Source organism: Gracilinanus agilis, chromosome 4 (genome assembly GCF_016433145.1).
Source record: "Gracilinanus agilis isolate LMUSP501 chromosome 4, AgileGrace, whole genome shotgun sequence".
Taxonomy (NCBI): Eukaryota; Metazoa; Chordata; class Mammalia; order Didelphimorphia; family Didelphidae; genus Gracilinanus; species Gracilinanus agilis.
Genome location: NC_058133.1, coordinates 187,260,457 through 187,286,038, shown reverse-complemented (window position 1 = coordinate 187,286,038; position 25,582 = coordinate 187,260,457). Strand labels below are relative to the sequence as shown.

General features: G+C 36.9%; 1 protein-coding gene across 3 annotated transcripts in view; it reads left to right on the top strand.

The window, feature by feature from the left end:
- The window catches only part of LUC7L3 (LUC7 like 3 pre-mRNA splicing factor), a 44,840-nt gene extending 24,634 nt beyond the window's left edge, over positions 1–20,206 (top strand). Inside the window, exons 10-12 of one of the 3 annotated variants that reach the window (XR_006506118.1) lie at positions 2,605–2,798; positions 4,343–4,411; positions 20,011–20,206. Coding sequence is in view for 2 of the 3 variants with exons in the window: in XM_044674649.1 (XP_044530584.1) it covers positions 2,605–2,745; positions 2,851–3,041 (332 nt within the window). In the remaining variant the exon portion in view is untranslated. Of the gene's footprint in view, positions 1–2,604; positions 2,799–2,850; positions 4,852–20,010 lie in introns of those variants that run through there. The other 2 variants (XM_044674649.1, XM_044674650.1) reach the window with 2 other exon arrangements.
- The last annotated feature ends 5,376 nt before the right edge of the window (positions 20,207–25,582 follow it).

Sequence of the window (25,582 nt, the reverse complement as noted above, 5' to 3'; positions counted from 1 at the left end):
GGATCTCTGCTTCATTGTTTTTTGAAGATCTTTCTTGGTGCTGATACTGTTGGAGTTCAAACTGTGATTGCTAGTATATCCATTAAGTCTAATAGCACTTAATTAAATTGTGCCCTTTGCTTCAGTTCATTCATTTTCCACCATTAAATATAGTTTTTGTCATAACCACCTAAGAATAGAGTAGTGAATGCCTATATGACTAAAAATATATATAAATTTTTGATAAGATTACAGAAAAAAGATTTAATCATTGATAGCTGGTGGTACAATGAGTAGAACTCCAGACCTGGAGTCAAGAAGACAGGAGTTCAAAATGTAGCTTCAGGCACTTAATAGCTCTATGATCTAGGGGCAAGTCAGTTAGCCTCTGTTTATCTCAGTTTCCTCATTTGTAAAATGGGGATCACCTACCTCACAGAATTGTTGGGAAGATTAAATGAGATAATAATTATAAAGCACTTAACATAGTGCTTTAAGAATTATATAAACATTAGGTATTTTTGTTATTATTAGCCTTAAATTAATTTCTTTCAAATTATAACTTACTCAAGAAATTGACTTTAATAGTTCAACAACCAAAATGTCATTTTAAATAGAAGGCAAAAAATCCCCTAAAGTTTAAGGAACTTAAAAAAAAACAAAACATTTAAACATTTAAAAGTTGTGAGGACCAAATACAGGATTTTACTTGGTGATATTTGGAGGGAAGAAAATTTTTTTGATCAAAACGTTTCTTATAAGATCCATCTTTCTAAGAATCCAGACTTATTGTCAAAATAATATTGCTGCTTTTGAATTTTATTCAGAAGCAGTTTAAAGGCATAAAATGCTATATAGTGCACATGCTTATCAGTTTATGATTTATGGACAAGGAAGTTAGTGGCAGTCACAGAAGTGTACACTGCTTCATTATGGCATGTTGTATAATTCAGTATCCTCAAGATTGCTATATAGGAAACATCTTTCCAATTCCATGAAGAGAGAATTTTGATGGTTACAGATCTCCTGTAATACAAGTTAGTATAGGTTACTCTTTTTGTCCGAAGAGTTTTCCATTCTTTGTCATAGCCCTGAAATCCACTACATCTTGTGGATGTCCTTAGGACTATTAAGATCTACCATATTTATATAGGGCAGAAGATAAGATTATTGGACTGACTACTAGTCCTCTGCGGGTCAACAAGACGACTCTTCCATATTGGAGCTACCTGTGCATCGGAGAAGCCCATAAGGCACAAAGACTTTCCCACAAGGTTAGTTAGAGCACACTGTACCTGAACAAGTTTCCACAGTGCACATTGACAAACATGAGGCATGTTGACAGAATCCTGAAGATAGCTACTTGGCCATAGCTTTGGACTTTCCTGCAAATATTATTAGAATGGATGTCCTTCACATAAAATCTTCAGTTTCAGTATTCTGGTGAATGATCTTATTCAAATTTGTGATTTGTCCCTGTCCTCCCTCAATTGTTATTTGGTGTTTTGTCCTAATAAAAATGTTGTCTTTAAACTTTCTTTCACTCATTGCTTTTCTTGAACCTTTTCTGCTTTATGAACTGTAGAATTATGCTACAGCAGATTTTCTCATCTATGGTACAGACTAAAAAAATTTAATCCAAGGAAAGTTCCTGCTGTGCTAACATGGTAGATTTTCATTAGAAATTTTTTTGTTTGGGCATTCTTTATGACTAGAACAGCTAGAAATGTCTTTAATCTGGATATTGGTTCTACCCCTAGCATGACATTTCCTTTCATTCTAAAAAAAGTTTAGGAAAAATACAAATTGGCATTGTTCAGTCTTATTTCCAGTTGACTCACACTTTATTTTCCTTTCTTGGAAAAATACTTTTAGAGTGGCATTGTGAGGCCAAAAGATTCAGCTTCTTGGAACTTTGAAGAATTTTAGGATTTAATAGTCTCTTTTCTTTTTACACTCTTTGTTATGTACTTTTTTTTCCCTTAAATTTAAACCCTTACCTTCTGTCTTGGAGTCAGTACTGTGTATTGGTTCCAAGGCAGAAGAGTGGAAAGGGCTAGGCAATGGGGGTCAAGTGACTTGCCCAGGGTCACAGGAGGTGGCTGAGACCTGGTTTGAACCTAGGACCTCCCGTTCTCTAGGCCTGGCTCTCAATCCACTGAGCTACCCAGCTGCTCCCCTTTGTTATGTACTTGAATTTTATCAAATATTAATGCTATATGTAATATATATTGTATATCTTTGTATAATTTCATGGGTAAATATGATGCCCAGTAAAATAGTTTTACCTATAAACTTTTTTTAGTCTTTTGAAGAGAGAGAGCTACTCAAATCTTATCAGAATTCCTACTTGTACAGTTGTAACTTTGCCAGCATTACCATTTGATTTCCGTTAGCCAAAATGAAATTCACTATTGTCATAAGTTAAGAGGGCCTAATTATATAGACTCTTCATTTGGTAAATTTTGCTCTGCATGTCCCTTTTCTGTGCCTTTCTTCCTTTAAATTTTACTTCCTTTACATTTACTTATAATCTATAGATGCTGGTATTGTTCTTCAGTTATATATTTTATGCTTCTCACAAATAAACTTTTTGTATTTTATTTTAAATATCTTTCATGGCAGACAAAAGAGGATCTGATGATAAAAAAAGTAGTGTGAAGTCCAGTAGTCGAGAAAAACAGAGTGAAGACCCAAATACTGAATCGAAGGAAAGTGATACTAAGAATGAGGTCAATGGGACCAGTGAAGACATTAAATCTGAAGGTGACACTCAGTCCAATTAAAACTGATCTGATAAGACCTCAGATCAGACAGAGGTAAGTGTATTATTTCTCACTTTGATTAGGGCTTTTTGTTACTGTTTGACAGTGCAGCGTAAGTATGCACAGATGAAGATGGAACTAAGCCGAGTAAGAAGACATACAAAAGCACCTTCTGAAGGAAAAGACAGTGTAGTCCTGCAAAACATTTTGAGGTACATTGTTTTGTCTCAGCTATTTTGTAGCAGACTCGTGCCCCCATTAAGTGTGCCTCTTTGGAACTATTGCCCACATTTGTAATTTAGTCGCCATAGAACATTTAATTATCCTTTTTTTTTTTTAGGGATTTTGCTGTCATTTCTTTTTTTTTAAAAAAAATTGAACTGTTTTTATTTTTTTTTGTTTTTTGTTTTTTGGTATTAAGTCCATATTGTGTTGGTACATTGGCAGAGACATTTGCTTTAATACTTAAATATTTCTGAGGCACATGTTGGACTACTTTGTTTTATTTAAACTGCTAGTATTTCTTTGTCAAGGATGTTTCTAGTTTTTTGCTTTATTGCCTTGCATTCTAATGCAGTTTGTTCTGTAACTCGAGAGCCAGTAGCATTGGATTGATGGAAGTGTAGGGTTTATGAATTATTGCAGCTGACTACCATACCTCACACAGCGTTGGTGTTGTGAGCGGCCCCTGAAAAGCCAAATTAAAAATCAAGGATTCAGTCAAACTAAGCAGGTACTCATGCCAGGTACTCCTTTCTCTACCCACATCCATGTTTGAATGCTATTGCCTGTGATCTTTAAGCTGACTGTTGTGTATTCTTTCGTTGTTTACAAGAAGCACAGAGGGTTTTTTGTGTATTGTGTGTAAATCTAATGTTAACAGAATGGAATTTTTTTTCAACTGTATGTAGGGATGCAGTGATGCCCAGAATTAGATATCTTTAAAGAATTTTAACATACAATAAACACTCAGTAATCGCCTTGTTACATTCAATGCAATTCAAGTCTTTGAGAGGTATGTCTTTAATATTTCCTACTGTGTAGGAGAACTTGGAGTCAGCCATAATAGGTATACAGAATAGTTATTGGCTGATATGTAAAGCAAATGATAATTAGATAGGGCAGACACCAGCTATCTGCAAAATGCCAGGAAACTGTTAACTGGATAGAGTGGCAAAATATATGAGAAGTTGGGTTTTTAAAGAACTTGTAAAATTTAGGATACAAGTATGTTCTTAAAACCTATAATCTTTCCATTCTTGGGCTGGTAGAGATTTTTGTGGGAACAAATATTTTTAATGAAAGGAAGTACCAATTAAAAGATTATTCTCAGGGCATTTAGTTTCTTCAAATAAAACAACAGTGCAATTACAGTGTGTGTAGACACATCTATACAAGCACACGTATCTATGCATAGGTACATTTATTTTAAAGATACACTCATACATAACTGCATTATGGATCTTTTTCAAAACATTTTCCACCCACAAATGTTGATTACACTAAGCAATTAGTGGCTGGGCCAGCATTTAGTAGTTAAAATCAGAGCTTTTTATATGTTGTCTAATTATCATTTTTCCCAAAATTTTACATTGTAGGATTATGATCTGAAGAGTTTCAGAAGAATTCTGAAGACAGCGTAAAGTGAAGACCGACTTTAAAATGAGGTGAAAGAAAGCTGTAGTGGCGTAGAAAAAGTATAAAGCTCAGTTAGAATTTTTTTTTTATTAAAAATAAATTCAGGACTTGATGTGACCTCCCAGAGTTCAGAACATGTGTTAATAGCTTATATGCCACTGAGAATTTAGGTCCTGTATCATATTTTCTTTTCTTTAATAAGACTTTTAAAGATAAACATTACTTAAACACGTGACTTGCTCAGTGCTTAATTGCGAGTTTTCATTTTTGGACTTTGAAGACAGGAATAAATGTTAGTATTTGTGTGAATCAAACTAAACTGAATCCCATTTTTACAACTGCTATACCTAGCTTCTTGATATAGAAGTGAAAATAAAGTACCTTTGAACTTTCTGTTACAAATTTGATTGTCTCTGTCATTGAGAAATTCTAGTATTAATCTTTACCTAATAAAGTTATTGTCTCTAAACTAGTCCCCCAATTTAGTTTGAATGATCATACAGTGCTTGTGTACTGTTCAGCAATTTGATCTCTACTGTTAAGATCAACTAATTTAAGCTCTTCAACTGCAATTTTAGGTGATTATAAATAAAGCTCACATACTTTTCTAGTAAAGATGCATAGAGTTGATTGATGTATTATGTTTTCCTTTGTACTTGAATGATTTAAAGCAAAGGATAATCTAACCAAACCAACATCCCTTATATTTGATTGTGAATAAGGATTGTTCTAGAAATTCTAGTTTTGATTTTTTTCCTTTTCTTGTAACTGTTAAGGGTTTTGTTAAAGTAACACCACCATTGCTTCAGAACCATTTCAAGATTATTTTCACCTGTGCAGGTCCTGTTTGTCTATTGGTAAATAGGTTGGTTTTGAAACATGGGTTATAGTATAGTAGTATAAGAGTGTTAAAAAAAACTAAACTAAACTAAAATAGTATCTTAAGGGGGAGATCCTCTTGTCTTCAGAAAAATAAGTGTTTCATGTATTGCTGGCTTTTTTATCCAAACCTGTTTGTTCAAATTTTTGTCTAAACTTGTTATAGCGACATATGATGAGGAACATAAAAAATAACCATAATAAAGTTTATAAAAGATATCATTGGGGATTAGGGAGGAGTTCAGAAGAAAAGACACAGATCACACTTCATCATCAATTACCAGAGTCTGTGCCCAAAGGAATACTGAGAGAGATAGGATCTTCCCTGGCTGACTGAGTCAGCTAGCTGACATGGTGAATAGAATGTACTGAGTTCAAATTTGACCTCATTCAGTGCTTGTATGACTCTGGACAAATTATCTAACTTCTCTCTGCCTCACTTTCCTAACTATAAACTGGAGATGATAACAACATTTATTTCCCAGGGATGTTGTGACAGTCAAATGAGATAATATTTGTAAAGCACATAGCACAGTGCCTGGCACATGGTAGGCTATACAAATGCTTGTTTTCTTTCCTGACCCTGGAATTGGTTTTTTAAAAAAACCTGCCAATTTTTGTATAGCACTTTGTTTTTCAAAGTATCTACACATACTTTAACTTATTTGTAAGAAAATGGTTACTTCAGTAGGTTAGTGACTAATTTCCAAATGGCATGTAGGCATGTTAAAATTACCAAACTCTGCAAGCACAACTTGAAATAAAGTATGGGTTGGTGATATATTTTGCACACACAATCATGTTTTCATTATTGGGAAATACAGAAAAATGGGTGTATCATATTTCTAAATGCTTTAACTTCATTACCGACATGTATTTATAAACACTTGATTATAACTTCAGAAGTTATTAAGGAGAATTTTTTAAAATTTTGCACCTTTTGGAGATACTTTCAATTTATGTTGATTTAAAAATGTATAAGCTAAGCAGTCACCTTTTAATCACCTTTTTAGTCACCATCTTTTAATATTTCACTGTTTCAAAGATCCATAATTTCAAAATTATGAGAAGCTCCTCCACTGAAGATCACATCCTCTCTTTGGATTTTTATTTTGTTTTTAGTTTAATTAATTGAGATTAAGGCTTCCACAGCTCCCGTACAACCTTATGATTCCTCTTTGGCTGGCAAAAATTCACCTCTGAACTAGCTAAATTAGCCCATAGACAATAGATGGCAGTCTTGAGACTTGTCCAACTTAATAGGACTTGACAAAAGCTTGTTCCCTGATATCATAGTCTTTGAGAAAAAAGTCCTCTCTATGCTATGATGAAGTACTCTAGTAAGACTTTAGTGGAGGAACTTATATAATGTGCTGCATGAAATTGTAGTTTTTAAATTAAGTGCATGTATGTTTTATGTAGTACTTGTTCTGCTTAGGCTATAATCTGTTCGTACCTTCAGTGAGCCAATTTTTACTACCTAATAGGATGGGATAGCTAAGAGCCACCACTGTATCTTCAGAGAATAAAGACTTAGAGTAAAAGACTGCTGAAAGAAGCAGACAAATTACACAAAAACCATTTGTCCAAATAATAAGAGCATTCTTAACATTTTGATTTTAACTGACATCAGTGTCAGCCTTACCAGTGAACCTTGAAAATAAATATAGTGCATTGTTATTCATCCAGAGCTGGTCGGTAAAAGTTAGTTACCTCAAATCCAGGAAGCTTAAATCCAGTCTGAAGCTTGTGCCACTCCAGCTTTAGCTTTATTACTATATTAAATGTTTTGTTTATAATTTTATGTAACATATGCAAGGGTTTGCCTTACCTCTTTGCATCAGTAGTTCTCATAAACCTTTGAATCAAAGAATCAAAATCATGTTTCTTTCCTGGGAAGCTTGACTTTTTTTAAAATTGCAGACTTAACTGGACCATTGCTAGTTACAAAAGTTAAATTGCCTTTGTAAGGAGAAAGTGTATGTGAGTGAAAGCAAAGAAAATCTTAGAAGTCTAGAGGAGGGGAGTTGAGGGAATGCATGGCCAACCTTGACCTTAAATAAATGGTCATCTGTTTGGGAGTGAGACAAGGCCAGGAGCTTTGAGTAAGTTTAGGGAAATGTTTATAATAGTCAAATGTGGGGAACAAGATAGAGAATCATGTTGAAATTAACTTGTCAAGCTCTAACTTATAGAATGTAGATTTTTATGGAATACATACACTTGTAGAAGGTAAGGGGCCGAGAAACTAGATGGCAAGATTTAATTGGGATAGAAGATTATTAGCAAGGTGGGAATCGCCATCAGCATAATAAAAGAAAACCTGTGATGTAGGGGATTAGTATATCATCAAAGTAAGTTTCTATTGAGGTGAGTACAGGGTAGGGATGGAGGGAAATGGGAGATGAGAGAGCTAGAAATACCAGCAGACACAATAAGTGTCAAAAAATGGATTTTATGTGATTGAGGAAGTTGTACAAGTGTAGACGAAATCATTTTAGATGTTAGGTTTTTAGAGGTGGTATAGTTCTCATGTGATGGTGAGTTATAAGATCTTAATACAGTGTTACATGGCTTAAATGTGGAGATGAGGTCAGATCCTTATAAGGAAATAATTTCCTCTCTGAATCTGTGAACCGTTTGTAAATGGTAAGCAAGATGAATATTGAAGTCTTAGGAATAGAGTGCAGAGAATTTCAATGAGCCACATACTAAAGTCATTGAGGAACTTCGAAGGACTTGGAAATAAGGGAGAACTGCAAAAAAGTTGGAAAGCTACGTTCATTAACATTCTTTTTTTTAAAGCAGAATTAAAAGAATATTCTTAATGTAAGTTTGGTGCAACTTCAAAGTCCTTTGTTTTATTTTTTTATTGATATTGATAACTTTAAACTAACTCTATTAAAACTTTTGGGACACCAAATCTGCTCTTGTGTCAGACCTTGTAACAGAAGGGGAAAAAAAATATATGTAATATTCCACACTCATAGTCTCTTCTTTAGAGCCAAGTTTAATAATTATAATTACACAACATTCAGTTTCAGTTGTTTAAAAAAATTCCATTCATAGTGTCATGAATATTGTTTTTCTACTTTTTACTTCATTTTGCATCAATTCATATTATGTTTTCCATTTCTCTGTTTTTCATTTTTACTTTTTTTTTTTTAAACCCTTACCTTCTGTCTTGGAATTAATACACTGTGTATTGGTTCCAAGGCAGAAGAGTGATAAGGGCTAGGCAATGGGGGGGGAGGGGGTTTAAGTGATTTGCCCAGGGTCACACTACTAGGAAGGTGTCTGAGGCCAAATTTGAACCCAGGACCTCCTGTCTCTGGGCTTGACTCTCAGTCCACTGAGCCACCTAGCTGCCTCCTCATTTTTACTTTAATCCATTAAATTCTTGTGCCACAGAGCTTAGCAGTTTCCCATTTGGTGGGCATCTGCTTGGTTTTCTTTTTTTTTTTTTTTTAATTATTTATTTTTATTATGCTCAAAAAGAGCTACTATAACTATTTTGGTGTATGTGGGACCTACCTTTTATCTCCTTGATGGTGATTGAGGGGGGTGCGTTATATGCCTTGCAGTAGGATTTCTAGGTCAATGAATTTGGACATTTTATTTTAGTTCAAATCTTTTTTTAAAAGACTGTACAGGATAATTTTATGGTTAATCTGATTTTATTTCCAGCCATACTAAACTTTGCAGTGCATTTTCACAGTGCATATATGGGGATATATAGTGCAAAATTCAAGGTAAAAGTTGTCAGGTGATTGGTTATGAATTCAGGGGGTGGGGCCCTAGGTTGTTATATGTTAGAAAATCACCCTGTTTCAGGTGAGTGAATTTCCTATTTTGTGTCTGTAGCAGATGAAAAAGGTGTCTTTCTAAAGCATAAAAATTGGGGTCCTAATAGCAGGTTTTTTTGTTTTTTTTGTGCTGTCTCATTTTATCTTAGCATAATTTGCATTTGGGTGTCTGCCAGAAAACTGATGCTTTTGTTCCACTGTCTAGGCCATAGGCAGTGAAACCTTTCTTTCAGGACAATACCATTACAAGTAAATGAGGCTACTGTGCAGAGAAATGCCATGCCAACAGACTACCTTCAACACATTTTTATATTTCTGATATTTTCCCAACTCAGTAGCCACCACATGAAGATCTTTGTTTTAGATTTGAGGGAAAGGGGAAACACCAAAAAAGGGAAGAGATGTCTTTTCTAATTCTAACTCAATGACCTTAGTAGTATGGGACAGATATTTGAAGACACCTTTAAAAAGAGACATGTATTTTGTGTGCTCCTGCATATATGAGCACATACAGTGCTTTGTATGTATAAATCACCTTCCAGACTGGGAAGTATCATATACTACCTGTTATAGAGGCTTTATGGCAGACTCCCAGCTATAGTTTTAAATCCTGCCTGGGCTGTTTGTATTCCAACTTGGTGAGGCCTGCTTCAATACTAGCATTTCCTAGATATTTAGAATATTTTTAAGTCTAGGGTTCTTAACCTGGGACCCATTGGTGGATTTTAGGGAGTTTGTGAATTTGGATGGGGGAAAGAAATTGTGTCTTTATTAACCTCTAGCTAAAATTAGAATTTCTTTTGATTATTTAAAAATTCTGAGAAGAGGTTACATGTTTGCCAATAGGATCCAGGACATCAAAGGAAAAAAAGGTTAAGAAAACATGCTAAAGGTGGAAGGTATGCTGGCTTTGTGGAGGAGAGAAGTGGACTAAGTGAACATCTCTTGAGGATGCAAGGGAGCAGATTATTTTTTATTGTTTATTTGATTAATCTTATTTATATATTATTTTTACTTACATATTTATTTTTATCATTTTAATCAGTTTCTTTCCCTTAAATAAATTTTTACCTTCTGCCTTAGAGTCAATACTAAGTTATTGATTCTAAGACAAGAGTGCTAACGGCTGGACGATTGGGGTTAAGTGACTTGCCCAGTGTCACATAGCTAGGAAGTATGCAGCGAGATTTGAACCCAGATCCTTCCATCTCCGGGCCTGGTTCTCCATTCTCTATCATTTCAGAGTTAAAAGTACTAACTTTTTTTAAAACAAATAATGGTTTTCAAATGGCAAATTCCTGCAAGTGTATTTTATATACACCAAGAGAATATATTGGTTGGTGTCAGGATTACAGCAAAATAATTTAACAGCTCTAAGGTTAGGATCTCAAAGGACTGCACTGATGGATTCTCAGTAGCTTCCTAACTTGGTAGTTTTTGTTTTGTTATGTTTTTCAAACTCATAGGAGTTCTTTTGTGAAGTTTTAATTTTTATCATTTTGATAGCTGCATTTCCATGTCATTGATTTTTTTTATCCATTTATTTTATCCTTTAAAAAATAATTGAAGACCCTCTGAGAAGAGATCCATAGGATTCACAAGATTGCTAAAGGAGTCTTAGGTACAAAAAAAGTTTAAGAACTCATGACAGAGTAACTTAAAAATTAAGATGTTTTAGTTGATGAAAAGAGGAGGCAAAACAATTCACAAACCAGTTTTCAACTTGTAAAGTATACCATGACATTCTGCATAGAAGAAATAAGCTAGTTAATCCATTGTTCACATTAATACAGTTGAGCAGTAGTATAAACAATTTTAAACACCAAATTTTAGATCCTTTATATATTTGATTTGAATATGTAGTCTGTGCAAAGGATTTCTTACATAGTCCTTTTTTTTTTAGTTTGACTTAGTTTGGTTTTTTAAATGACTATCTCCCCAAGTTTGTTTTCATTACTAACATATATTAAGTGCCTACATACTCTTAGCAAAGCATTTCTTAAACCAGTAGCCATTAAAGGAAGCTACTTGGATAGCATTGGGTGGTAGAAGAAAATAACTGGGATTAAGTACTTGTATATAAAAAATACATTTGGAAAACCAAGATGCCAGGGCAGACATGTCATTTTAAGAGGTTATTGAACACTGCTTTCATTTTTACAATTTAGAAATTCAGTTACTTTGCAAAGTCAAATGAAATGTTTGTTGGAAAATGATACTCCTTTGGCTTTAAGCAAAGGGCCTACTGGTTCCATGGTTGTTCAGGGACCAGAGTTTGCCCACCGTGGAATCGTGATAGTTATATATCCTGGTTCATTTGTGAGGTGAGAAACCATAACTACTAACTTCCCCCACTCCTTGACACTTCCCTGATAGTTCAGGTTAGTGTGGGAAAGTAAGGGTTTGGGACCTACTTGCTTACTGAACAACCAGGCATTAGAAAATAATCATCCATCAAGAATTCTATCAAATACTTTGCCTATAGAAGATGATAAATTATTGGTGGATGAATGCTAATTAATTTGTTTTTTTTGGTGTATTTCTGTTTAACAAAGTACTGACATATATCAACTGGTCTAAGAACATCTGTGGACTTTCTTCTCCCCTAGCAAAATAAAATATATAACTCTTTGTGGGAGGGGGCGGGAAGAAAAATTGAAGCTTAGAAAAATTGTAGATGAGTAACTAGATCTTGCCAGGGATCACAGGTAGGAGCTGGAAGTAGAACCAGATTCTTGATCCACAGCCAATACAATTTGGCTTAATAAGTCATTTTTGCAGCAACATGGTTGTAGCACGGTTTCTCTATCAGTGATAATGTAGATTCTGTCATTTCATGTTCACGGTTTACTAGAACTAGTTCTAGTTCTTGAAATTCCTGTAGTCTTGAAATATCTTTGTCCTTATGTAGGTGGGGAAATGAAAGAAATCTGTATTTATCTTTGATTAATATGTGTAATCATTATGAAAACATAAAGATACAGAAAGGATTGTTTTTGCTAACATTTCACTGTTCTACAAGTTAGTCCTAAAGCCAGTTTGACTAGCTCTTCCCATTTTGGTCTGGTGGTTCCCCCTTCCCTCCCCACAACCCCATCCTGCAGTTTTTCAAAATTTCCCAATGAATCCCTGTACAGTCTATGCTGCACATTTCTAAGGAAATCTCATGTCAGGGTATATGGCAAAAAACAAAAAGCTTTCTCAAAATCATAGCATATATCGGGTTTGCCAAGAAAATGAGAGCTCTTAAAAAAAACTTTTTAAAATGGGGCTTCAATTTTTTCATTTCATAAAGGGGGGAAAAAGTTGATTGTCAGAATTCTCCCAAGTATTAGAACTATTATGCAAACCGGGAATAAGAATTAGTTTTCTAAGACTTCTGAGACCCAACTACTGCTGAGGAAACAAAGGCAGATTTATTTGGATGCTCCCATCACTGTTGATCCTTTCATTCTGCCATGAGACTATAAGCAAATGGGATGACTACAAAACTTTTGCACCTAAACATCATGGAAGTTTTATTTGGTGCACAAATCATCAGTGCTACTATAAATTAAGATCTTCATATTGTTTTGAAGTGTTGATAGTTTCCTCTATTTCTCAGCTGGTCAGTGATTTGCCCAAAGGCACATAGCTCCCAACCAACAGAACCCAAGATTTTTACACTGAGCTTTATGCTTTTGAACACTGGAATGATTAACAGTGTATCCTTACTTTGTTTTTTTTTTTGCCCCCAAATGAATCTGAACTCTTTGCTTAACCAAATACAACTGCAACCAAGAGTTTAATTTGGTATTGATTTTGGAAACTTACCTTTCTGAGCAGTGTGTTGGGTAACTTTCTTATCTTCACCACTTGCTCAAGGTTAATTCCTAATTCCCGACAACTCACTTGCAATAGGTCCTGATAAGTCAGTTTTTGTCTGTCCAGTTCAATTTCGATGAAGTCATTTTCTCTGGGACTCTGCTTTCTGACTTTAAGCACCAGCTCTAAGTTACCCAGAAATTTAAGTGTGATAATTTTTGTGAGGACAACATTCATTTGTATTGCATACTGCTATTAAATCTCTACCTCCAAGCAGAGGTATAGGTCAACCTAAAATTCTAGCACTTAATATAGCTGCTTAATTATGTTTGACTTAAGCTATTAAAAATTCTTAGGTGGAGAAAAGGGGTAGAGCCATATGCATATCATGTAGCAGGCATGTAAGAAATGTTAGCATTTGTGTTGGCTTATCTAATGCCAATTGGGTTGTTTATATGTGTAGTTTATAAGGTGCTTAATTCACAGCTTTGAGATAGGTGGTACAGATATTTTGATGGTTTCAAAGATAAAAGAAGCAAATTCAATGAAGAAAAAATGACTTGCACAGAATCTTAAGGCTAATGGGATCTTAGAACCAAGTCTTCTGACTCAAGTCCACTTACAGCCTTTCCACAGATGCACTTTAGCTAGGGCACCAGCTATCCTGTTGAAGCTAGCCTCGTGAGAGTTATTTTGGTGCAGAGGACTGGGATTTTTTAGATAGTCTCCTGTGATGAGGGGCTTGCTATCCTCCAGACTTGGGAGAGAACCCCCCAATAGGCATAGTTTCATTTTTTGGACATAGGCTCAGCTTGAAATTTTGGATTGCTTCCAGAGAAGGGAACAGGAAAGAACTTTTATTTCTATGTATGGACTAAGGTCTTACCTGCACCGATGTCATTTTCTGCTCTGGGGAGAAACAGTGGTGGTGGAGTGGCCAGATCCTTAGGGGCTTTTTTTGCATGTGTGTCTTCATAATCTTTTGGGAAAGTCAAGAAAAGTAGTAGTTGTGAAGCATAGTACGTAACCTTTTTGGCCCCATGCTTCTGCCCTGGGGCTTTAATAAGAACAGGCATAAGATTTTTTTTAACTACAAATGTTCATTCTCCTGTGTCCCCCACCCCAAGGAAAAAATACATGAAAGGAGTAGTAATTACTCTCAAAAGTGAAAGTATAATTTTCTTTAATTGGCAAAACAGGATAAAGAAGCTGACAAAGTATTTTAAAAGTGCTGTGTGAACTAGGGAGAAAACGTTTATAATCCATGAGCAAAGAGTCTCAGCACACTTAAAATATTTTATAGTAATGTTTTAAGAAATGCTTTTGTTTTTCCTCTACCACTAGCACAATTTAATGTAGAGTCAACTGGCCAGTATCATACTTCAAGTCATTTCTTGATGGACAAAGGCAGTGAATGAATGGCATAGTTCTGTCATCAACTAAATTATTGGTGGCCTAGGAATGTATTGCTGGATGTTGATATCCTCTTTGTCTTCAATTATTGGTGGGGAATTGGGGTGATTTTCTTTTTGTTCCAGGTTGGTTATATAGCATGTTGGTTTTCTTGTCCACAGACACTTGAGTTGGGTCATAGGATTCACAGAGACTTTAATGGGATATAAAGCTGGTAAAAGAATTATAGATATCTAGCATGGGCCTAGGGAGGCGAAGCAGTTTTCCCAAGGTTATATAGAAACTCAGAACATCTGAACTGGGATTTAAGCTCCCAAATCCAAAACCAGTGTTTACATAGTCTTTTAGCCAAAGTCATATGTGTGCAAGGTTTCCTCCCCCCTCCCCCCCCACCTTCAGTTCAACAAGTGTCTACTGTATGTATGGTCTTGTTATAGATGGTAGGGTTATAAAGAGAAAAAAGGAATAGTCCTCTAGGAGCTTACATTCTGCTGGGTGAGATATGAAAAGTAGGGGGTGACTGGGGGGAAGAGTACAAGGTGAGTATAAGAACTAGAGAAGGTCAGGAGTGGCACTTAGTCTAAGCCTTTAAAGAACCTAGGAGGTAAAGATAAGGGAAAGCATTTTTAACTGGAGTAGAGAGGCCTTTGCAAAGAAGTTGAGGCAGGGGAGATGCACTTGTGTTTTAGGAAAATCACTGACATGTGTGGAAGATAGAATGGAGAGAAGACTGGAGACAGTGAGCCCGATAAGAAGACCATTTCAGTTGTCTAGGAGAGAAATAAAGAATTAAACTAAGGCAAGTAGCTATGTAAGTAGAGATGGACAGATGTGGAATTAGAATGGATCAGCATTTGGTATGGTGCCTGACACTGGTAATTAGTAAATTGTAGATTGATTAAGCAAGACTATAGCTGATTGATTATGACAGTGAGGAAGAATGAAGAGTCAGGATAAATTCTTGTGAATTTGTGACAGGAAGAATGTGGGCTCTCAACAGAAACGGGGAAGTTTCTAGGGATGAATAAAAATAATAATAACTCATTTCTATAGTACTTAAAGTTTATAAAACATTTTTCTCAGTCCTGTGAGCTGCCAGTACTTCCTAATTATAGACTAGTCACAACTTTTCTGAGTATTGGTTTCCTCATTTGTGAAATGGAGATAATAAACCCTGTAGTACTTACCTCTTAGAAGAAAGTCACTGAAATTGTGTGTATGGTAGTTTTGAAACTTTTGATATATAAATATAAATATAAATATCAGTTGCTGTTCTATAAATGAGAAAACTGAGGCAGAGAAATTGCCCAGTGTTAGCTAGTAAGTTCGAGAGCTGAAACTTGAACCTAAATTAGGTCTTAGAAATCTAGTTTCAGTGGTTTGACTTTTATAACTGGACTTCCACATGGTAATAACTCTTTTTTAAATGGCACTTAAAAAGCATTTACTTTTAAGTAAATTTTTTTTTTTTAAAGCAGGAATTGAGGTTATATACGATAGAAGAGTAGTAAGTAGATACAAGTAATAGATGATAGTTTCCTGTCAGCTCAAGTACCACCTAATAATATAAGTCCTCCCCTAATTTGCTCCCATTCTTGAACTTTTAGGATCTTTGGAAACCCATTTAACTTGTCTGTCCCCAAATTGCCTTGTATTTATTTTGTATCTGCTTTTATGTGTAAGTTCTTTAGGGCAGGGATTATTTCATTGTTTTTTTGTCTTCATTGCCTAGCATAGTGCCTTCCCATTGTAGGTGAGTGTTTAAATATTTCTTAAATAAAGGTGAGTTTCTCCCTTTTTTATAGACAATAGGCTTATAGAGTTTATGTAATTATACTACTAGTATCTAATAATTGAGAAATGTTACAAAAAATGAATATACGTTTGAAAAATAATATGCATGAAATGTTCAGTATGTACTAAGTATATGTCTTTAGCTGGTTATTTAATGAGATGGCTAATGCTATTTTGTAGCTCATTGATTCTTAGAACTCTTGAACCAGATCAAGGATAATGTGGTGGACGAGTTGGCATCCCTGCAGTGTAGCCTCTTTGTTGAGGCTGGAACAATACCCGACTCCCTTTTAGCCAACTGTGCTTCACCATCCCCATCCCCCTAGTTGGGCCTAGATTAGCTTTTTCACAACCCTGGACCTCAGGCATGGCAGCTTTTAAGTTTTGGAACTTCCTTTAATTCCTCTGCTGACTTTGTTCTCAGAATTTGTTAGTGGAATTATGCCTGCATTTAGACATTTGCTTCTATTTCATTGGTATTGGAGGGCTTGCATTATACTTTTCTGGACCAAAATCTCCACTGTTCGGCTATTGCCCTGGGAGAGTGGAAAAGTTATGTTTAGGCTTTTGAATATTTCGTTGGGGTACAGTTCTCACTAAGTGGTACTGTTTTCATCCTAGTCCTTGAGATGAGAATAGGAATAATTAGTTTCTTTTTAACATCTTTCCTCATTTATGTTTTGACAGTAAATCATCAGAAGGCAGCATTTAATATCTGCTTAGGCCACCAATCTGCCCCTTCCCTTTGTCAAGCATAGGAGACTACCAGAAATGTGTGATGACTTTCCTGGTTTCTTGGTCCTGCTTCTTAGCAAAGTCACTATAACCCTCAAACTTAGTCCTGTAGCTTCCTCATTCACAAGATAAGAGAACTCAGTTCATGAATTAATATATTCTGATTCCTCTGTGGCACCTCTCCTACATGGAAATTTTGTGCCTTGGAAAAGAGGAGGGAAATAGAGAGAGGTCCTTTGGGGCAGCATATGCTTATAAGTAAAATCCAAGTGGATTCAGCTATGATATTAACCTTTGTGTAAAGACCCTGCTAGAAATAGGAATAATAAAATTACCTTTTGATTCTTCCCTTTTCTTTTTTTCCAAGTCAGACATGTGATCAGCTGTTATCTGTCAGGTCATATTCTTCCACTCCCAATCTAGGAAGGATGATAGTGTCAGAAAACATGCATTCATAGAGCACTTAACTTCCAGATCATTTTCACATTTGTTAGCCTCATTTAGCAGCAAGGTGTTAACAAGCACCTTAGGGTAGACCAGGAATTATTATTCTTGGTATAACAGATGGAAAAATTGAAAATCAGAGCAGTTAACTTACCAAAGATGAACTATAGAGTAGTTAGATCCTAATTGCTAGCCCAAGATTTATTCATTAGATAATACTACAAACAAGAACCACACAACAGGAGAGTATTTGGTGGTCAGTGGAGGGTGAAATAGAGGTGATGCTATTTTGGAAGCATACAACTGGTTAGGTGGCCAAAAGGAATAGATGAGTTTAAAAAACATCACAGATCTAGCATGGAGACATTATGATAGTAAGAAGGCAGTTAAGTTAATCGGCAACTGCTGGAGCTCTCAAAAAGTAAAGTAGCTGATAATTTTGATTTACTGTTAGAATAATGTTATTCTTTAGAATAATCTTTATTATTCAGAAAGAAATTTTATTCTTCAAAAGGTAAAAGATCAGGGAATTATCAGTAAGGAATTGATTGCTGATGTAGAAATAATGAAAATGTTGAGAGGAAGTGACCATTCTACCTCAGAATTTTTTATCAAAAAAAATTTTTTTCTATGAGCAGTCTAGTATACCCCACAGATTTTAGAAGAAAAAAATTTCATAGTTCAGGAAAAGGACATCCCATAGCCTAAAATTCTGTAGGGGAAGTCCAAGAGGGATAATTTCCCTTTCCATCTCCCCCTCCCTCTCTTTCTCCTTTACTTCTCCCTCTCTCACATGAATAAAAGTAAGATTTGTAAGTAAAGCCTCAAGTGGGTTCAGCTATTCCATTGTGCTACTTTTGTGTAATGACCCTGTTAGAAATAAGAATCATGAAATTACTTCCTGTCTCCTTGAAGAGGAAATTCTAAAAATGGAAACAAATTTTCTTGATAGGAAGAAAAAATGAATTATTTTAAAAAACCGCCAACTTGGATTTTAAAAAGACATGAATAGAAGATAAACATGGGCAGTAGCCAAATATCAGTATTAAGACCTGCCGCAGTCTTGTAAGAACAGTATTGGGGGCAGTGAGATGGCTCAGTGGATGGAGAGCCAGGGCTAGAGACAGGAGGTTCTGAGTTCAAATATGGAGTCACATATAACTAGCTCTGTTGCCCTGGGCAAATCACTTAACTCCAATTGCCTAGCCCTAGCCACTTTTCTGCCTTGCAAATTGCCAAGATAGAAAGTAAGAATCTTTTTAAAGTGTCAGGACACAGTCCATAGTATGAGAATGGCTTGATAATATGTATAGTGTTTTATACCCCATACACTTCAGGGAAAAGGTGCATTTTCTCATCTTTTTATGTCTCAATTCAGTGATTACAGTTGCCCAGGGTTTAAAATTTTCCTATTCTTTCCATTTATAGTGTCAGTGTAGATTGTTTTCCTGATTCTGTTTACTTCACCCTGCATCAAGTATAAAAGTTCTTCCTATGCTTTTCTCAATACTTATATTCATAATTTTTCCTAGAAATATTTTATTGATATCTTTTGTTTTTACATCATGTACATTTCTTCCTCTTCCTTTTGCTTCCTGAAGAGTCATCCCTTATAATAAGGAAAAATAATTCAGCAAAATGAACCATCATTATAAAAAAAAAACAACCCTGAAATTAGATGCAGCTTTCTACTCTCATAGCCCCTCCCTCCCCAAGTTGGCTTGTAGGGGGAGGTATAAGCCTTATTTGGAAGATTGTACATTTATTTAAGTCATAAGTTCTTAACCTGGGGTCCATGGAACCAAAGGTCTGTGGATAGATTACGGGGGTGGGGGGGAGGGCATCTTTATTTGTACTAACGTCTAACAAATTTAGCATTTCCTTTAGTCATTTAATGAGAAGGGGTCCAAGATACCAAAAAAAAAAAAGTTAAGGACCTGTGGTTTAAGTATCCCCAGTATCCATGGTGACTGATATGAAATTCAACTGAAACAAAAGAGTCCTTTGGGAGCTCTGGGCTTACTTTCTAAATGAGCACCAGTTCCAGTATACTGTTGCTTTCACCTCATGTATGATGGGGTTTGAGTAATGGCCACCTCAAGATTGCCAGGAGTAGTCTGTCTGGTATTAGGATCAAGAACATTCAACTTGGAATAGGAGACCCAGGTTCCAGGCTTGGCTATCATTGGCTTTATGACATTGAGCAAGCCATTTCAAGGGTTCTCAATTTTCTTTATGAAATGAAAGGATTATGCTAGATAACCTCTTCCAGCTTTTAGAATTCTAGCAGGGCCATTTCCCTACCCCCTAACATGTAACATTCGGGTGCTGTTGTGTGACTTAATGGGAGGCAGAATAGGCCTTCATCTGTGGGTTTAGTGTTAAGCTAACAAACAATGGAAACTCATAGTTCAACACCTTTTCCTCAAATCCCCCAAATACTCCTGTATGTTAGGCCATAGCCAGAGGCCACAGTGGCTCAGACCTTTGCTCTTGCCTCTTGGGAAAAACATAAGCAAGATAGGTTAATTTTCGGTTAGCAAATACTTAATCTAGTATCTACTCTTTCCAGAACTGCATCTAGGTGCTGTTCTAGCCCTTGGCACAGACTAGCTTTATTTCCTTCTAGAGAGAGATGGCCCACCCTAGTTGGTAGTGAGCTATAATTAGGCCCCCTCCAAGTTGATGCCTCAGGGTAAGCCCAACCTTTAGTACATTAATACTAAGAGGCTCCTCTCTCTGCCCCTTCCCAGAAATCACATCTGTGACAGCAATAACAGCACAAATGGGAAACAAACATCCTACCTGATAGGCATCTGCCTTAGCAGAGATCCAGGGTTGTTCTCAGGAAAAGATGGATCTGAAATCCACTGACGCCCAATGTTAAACGTGAGGAGACAGGCGCTGGAGCTCCTGGAGCCTCTCTCCCATCCCCAGGTGCGAGGAGGGTTGGGAGGGGCAAGGGCAGGGGCAAAGTCCTGGGCTGGGAATCTGCATGGAGGAGGAAGGGGTGGCACCCCAAGGTCCAAGCATTTGGGGGAATCATTACATGTGTTGAACCCATCACTAGAGTAAATGGCTTTGTTGATACTAGGGGTGTCACTGGACTCAGGGTGGGATTCCTCCAGATGGCATGGCCTTGGAAGAAAATGGGCGGGGGTGTGGGTGGGATAAGGTACAGTGCAGTAGACTTTGGATGCCCAACCCTAGGGCAGTGAAATACATAAGTTTCACTTGATTCTCCGCCCTTTGTCCTGGGCTTTTCCTTTCTACAGGAAACTGCTGCCACTGAGGGGAAGAGGAGGCAGGCTCAGGCCTAGGTGGGTGTGCCCAGGAGTAGACTAGTCAAAGCAGTTACCAGTTCTTGGTGTCTGAGGCTGGAGTCTAGAGGAATGGTAGGGAATGAAGTGAGAACAGTAGAACATGGAGGGGAAGGGCTTAATGGTGGCCTTAGCCATTCATTCACATTGATTGAGTGCCACTCCTTACAGCTAAAAGGGATCTCTCCTTATATTTTTTTTTAACATTTTCTTTTTTTATTATGAATTTAAACATGAACATTTCAATATACAGTTAAAAGAAAGGATTATATATGAAACTGAATTGTTAAATGCCACTTGTTTTTTAGAAGTGTACATTAAATATGTCATAATAGTAACAAAACTGCTCTGTTTGTGATCTCTTCTGAACGCCCTCTCTTCTGTGTGTTTTTAATGTATTTATGCTATTTTCTTTTGCGTTACTATCACTAACTACTAACTTGCTTCCTCAATCTCCTGCAACAAAGGAATAAGTTATAGTCAAAACAAATCAACACTTTGTATATGAAAATGTATGTTTTTGTTCTTTACTGGGAAGTTTGCTTCATCTTCAGTCTTCTGAAATCATAATGGGTTACTGAATTGGAGTGGTCTGATCTTTTCTGCCCTTCTCTTCATCTAATCCAGTCATCAACCTTCCATAACTGAAGCTCATTTTGACAGTGACTGTTCCCTCCCTGGCTCTATCCCCTTTTCCTTGTCCCCTTTTATTTTCCTATCGAATTTAATGTATTTCTACACCAAACTCTGTGATCATCATCCTTTTGCCTTTTTCCAGATACAAACCAGATTTATAAGATGTTCACTTCTAATTCCTTTGGCATATCCTGATTCTGAGTCAAATAGAAACAATCTCTGTTGGCTGCATATTGATTTAGAAAACCCACAAATGAACATCTATGCTGTAATTTTATATTATTTTATTAAACCTTTAACTTCTGTGTATTGGCTCCTAGGTGGAAGAGTGGTAAGGGTGGGCAATGGGGGGGTCAAGTGACTTGCCCAGGGTCACACAGCTGGGTAGTGTCTCAGGCCAGATTTGAACCTAGGACCTCCCGTCTCTAGGTCTGACTCTCAATCCACTGAGCTACCCAGCTGCCCCTTTAATTTTATTTTGTCAAACATTTCCCAATTACATTTTAATCTAGTTCCTGCCTCATGAGATAATTTTGCTGGCTTTGAGTTTGACATCTCAGCTGTAGTCTAACATACTCAACCAGGCCCCACGTCTTCTGTGACCCTGGAATAGAATCAGATAGAATAGAATTCTAAAGAGACTAAGTATCTCTTTTCCTTTTTTAGAATGTAAGCACTTGGTCATCATCATTTAGTCCCTTACAGTTGCTCATATATATTTATTTACCTTTCTAGGTCTCTCCTCTTTTATGTTTGCATTTCAGAGAGTGCCTTCACTTGCAGTTTTTCATTAAGAATGCTTGAAAATTCTCTGTTTACTAAAGTTTTATTTTTTTACCCTGTAGGATTATACTCACTATTTTAGGAAAAGTTGTTATAAACCTTTTTCTTTTGCCTTTTGGAATGTTGTATTCAAAGACAGCTCTCATATAGACTCTGCTTTCCACCACCATTCTGCCACTTCCTGCCCCTGTCCAGAGCACCTGTGAGCTCTTGGTCATCATCTTGGTGTGGTCCTAGATTGGATAGAGGAGTTTAGTGTTGCTTTTTGGTTTTATTAGCTCTGCTTCATCTATCACTCTTGCATTTTTCCTAGGATATTACTCAGAAAAGCCAGATTTGGTTGTAGCATTTTATCTTACTGTGCTGAAAGTTTCATCCTCAGGATTTCTCATTCCACCCTCCTAAGCCTCATCTTTTCCCCTTACCTCATGGTTATTTTTGTTTAAGCCTTTTCTTCTCTGCCTCTTTTTAAACTTCTTAGGTAGTCTTTGTCCTAGCTTATCTCTTCTTTCATACTTTGATTTCATCAGCTCCCTTGGGCTCAATTATCACCTCTATGCAGAAGACTCTAAAATCTACATACCCATCCCACATCTCCAACTATTTTTGTTGGACACCTCCACATGGATGTGTCCCACATGCACCTCAAATTTAGCATATTCCAAACAGAACACATTGTCTCTGCTCAAATCCCTGTCCATCTCCTCCCGTGGCCATGTTCCTTAAAGGCAGGGATTCTTAACCTGGTGTTTGTGAACTTTGAGAATTTTGTTTTTAATAATTGTTTCAGTATAATTGGGTTTTTTTTGTAATCTTATTTCATGCATTTAAAAAACACTATTCTAAGAATAGGCACATAGGCTCTACCAGGCTTCTTTGACACACAAAAGTTAAGACTCTCTGTCTATGGCTATTACTATTCTTCCATTCACCCTGCTCGATTATCCAGGAGTCACAGACTCTTCACTCTTCACACTCCTATCTTTACACTCACAGCCATAAACCCTTATTACCCCTTACTGGACCCCTTGCCATAATAGTTAGACTTCTTACTGCCAGTCTCTACTCTGATCCCTCTTCTACATAGCTGCTAAATTAATATGCCCAAAGCACGAGGCATGCTGTGCCACACTCCTGCTCAAGAAACTTCAGGGGTTCCCTTTGGTCTTTAGCATAAGCGGCAAATTCCACTGCTTGGCATTTAAAAGGCTTTAAATGCCTTTGCCTGGCTCCCGTTCATCTTTACTTCTGGATTATATGTTACTCCCCCTCACATATGATCCAGCCAAACTGGCTTTATTTTTGTTTCTAGTGCATAACACATTTATCTCCCACCTCCATGCCTTTGGACAGGGTTTCTCCCATACCCCTGCCTCTTGCAATACACTCTACTGTGGTTCAGCTCAAATGCCACCTTTAATGGACATTTCCTGGCTCTGTTGTTGTTAGTGCCACTTCCCCTTTCACAATCACTGTTCATTTTGGATATATCCTGTCTTCATTTATCTGTGAACATGCTATATCCCTGATATGTAGCTTGTAAGCTCCTTGAGGGCAGGGACTGCCTACCTTACTTGTACATTTGTATCTCCAACCTAGCACAATGCCTAGTACATTTTAGGCATTTAATAAAAATATTTCCACAATGCCTGGCAGGACACTTTGCACAGAATAGGTCCTCAATAGATATTGAGATATTGAGATGTGTGCCATGCTCAAAGCATTGTGCTGGGTGCTTTAGAAGACAAAGACGAACAAGATATAGTCTCTGCCTTTGGGGTGCTTTGTGTGTGGCAGGGGATGGGGATGTGCCAGACAATTGTGGAACCAGAATATGATTGGTGCAGCGGAGAAATCTAGAAAAATTACTATGAGAATTCTGAACAGGAAGGAGTCCATTATCAGCTGGGAGTTTGCAGGGGTTGTGGGAGAGTGACTCCTTATAAATGTCTGCTGAGTGAATGAACGACCACAGCAATGACTTTTAGTGCAGTGAAGGATGTAAGAGAGGTGAACCATGTTATCAAAAGAGATCATTTAAAGAAGTGGGGGAAATTTTATGGAGGATATGGAAAGGAGAGGTCTTGGGCTTTTACAGGCTGCTTAATCCCTTTCCAACTCCACAAGTCTGGGAATATATCTATTTTGCATGTGGAAAAAAAGCCAAGACCCTTCATAATCTAGCCAGCTTTATGCAGGAAGCTGCTTAGTGTGGTTTCAGGGACATTGAAAATGAGGCCTCCTCCAAGCAAAAACTAGATCCCCTACCTGGAAGAGCAGAGATCATATCTTTAAGCTCAGCATTTACTAACTAATGTGGCCACTATCCACTTTGGGGCTTGAGACATCATCACTGACACAAGGTATTGGTTCTGGGGAATTTGAATGTATGACAGGCTATAGATTAGAAGATGTTGATGAAAATTTAGAACAATAGAAGTGTTTTTGATAATGCATAAATTCTTATTTAAAATTTAAAAGAGAAAATATGCCTCACCTTGGAATTTCTATTCATATTATGGGATACAGGATTATTTTAGACTAAAGATTTTGCCCCTCTTAATACTTTTTAGAGGGGAGACATTTTAAGCTGTTATCAGTAATAATGGCTTGCCCTGTGAATGAGGCTGAGCCTTTCTTGAAAGCAGATTTGGAGGTGATGCCCTTCCCTATTTCATAAAACATTGTTCATGGATACCCATCATGGGCCCTTCTGCATTTAGCGACATCTCAGGACCTCAAAACTTGGTTATTTTGAGGGTACTCAAAGCTTATTTATTCTCTTGAGGTTAGTTGAAAATGTCATAATTCTTCCCCATGGTACAGATGAAAAAACTGTACCATGTAAAACTGAGCCAGAGTTCATGACTCTGCTTTCTCAGACATACGCAATAAACTCTACTGGTTCCCTATTAACGATAGGTTTGAATGAATATTTAAAACCCCTTCCTTCACAGCACGTCCCTGCTTGCGTTTCTATCCTTACTGCCCATGACTCCCTTTCATTCCCCATTTGAACCAAACTGACCCAACAAATGGCAGTCCATTTCTTGTCCTCATGTGGAAGGTGCTCCTTTCTTCTCTTAAAATCCCTAATTTCCTTCAGGGTTCATCTCACATGCAGCTTTCTATAAGAAGCTTTGTGTAATATCCCCCAGCTTCTTGTAGCAGCAGAACTCCCCCTCCCAACCCCCCATTCTTGTATCTTTTTTGTCTATCCTACCTGTGTATTCAGTAGATTGGCATCAAGGCAGAGACTTTAACTTTTGGCATTATTTTTTTCTATTATTTTTGGCATTATATTTGCCAACCCTGACCCTATGTTGGCAAAGACGTGGCACACATACCCTTGCAGCAGAGGGGGCTGCTCTGTTTCCCCTCTCCACATTACCTAGGGACAGTGCCCCTCCACCCAGCTGCTAATGGAAGCACTTCCTCCCCTCTGGGGTAATGTAGAAGGGAGGGGATAGAGTGAGGGCTCACAAGAGGCTTGAATGTGCAGTTTGGGCACTTGATCTCTAAAAGATTCACCACCACTACCTTATCCCAAGCACTAATAAAGACTTAATAAATGCTTTGTTGATTA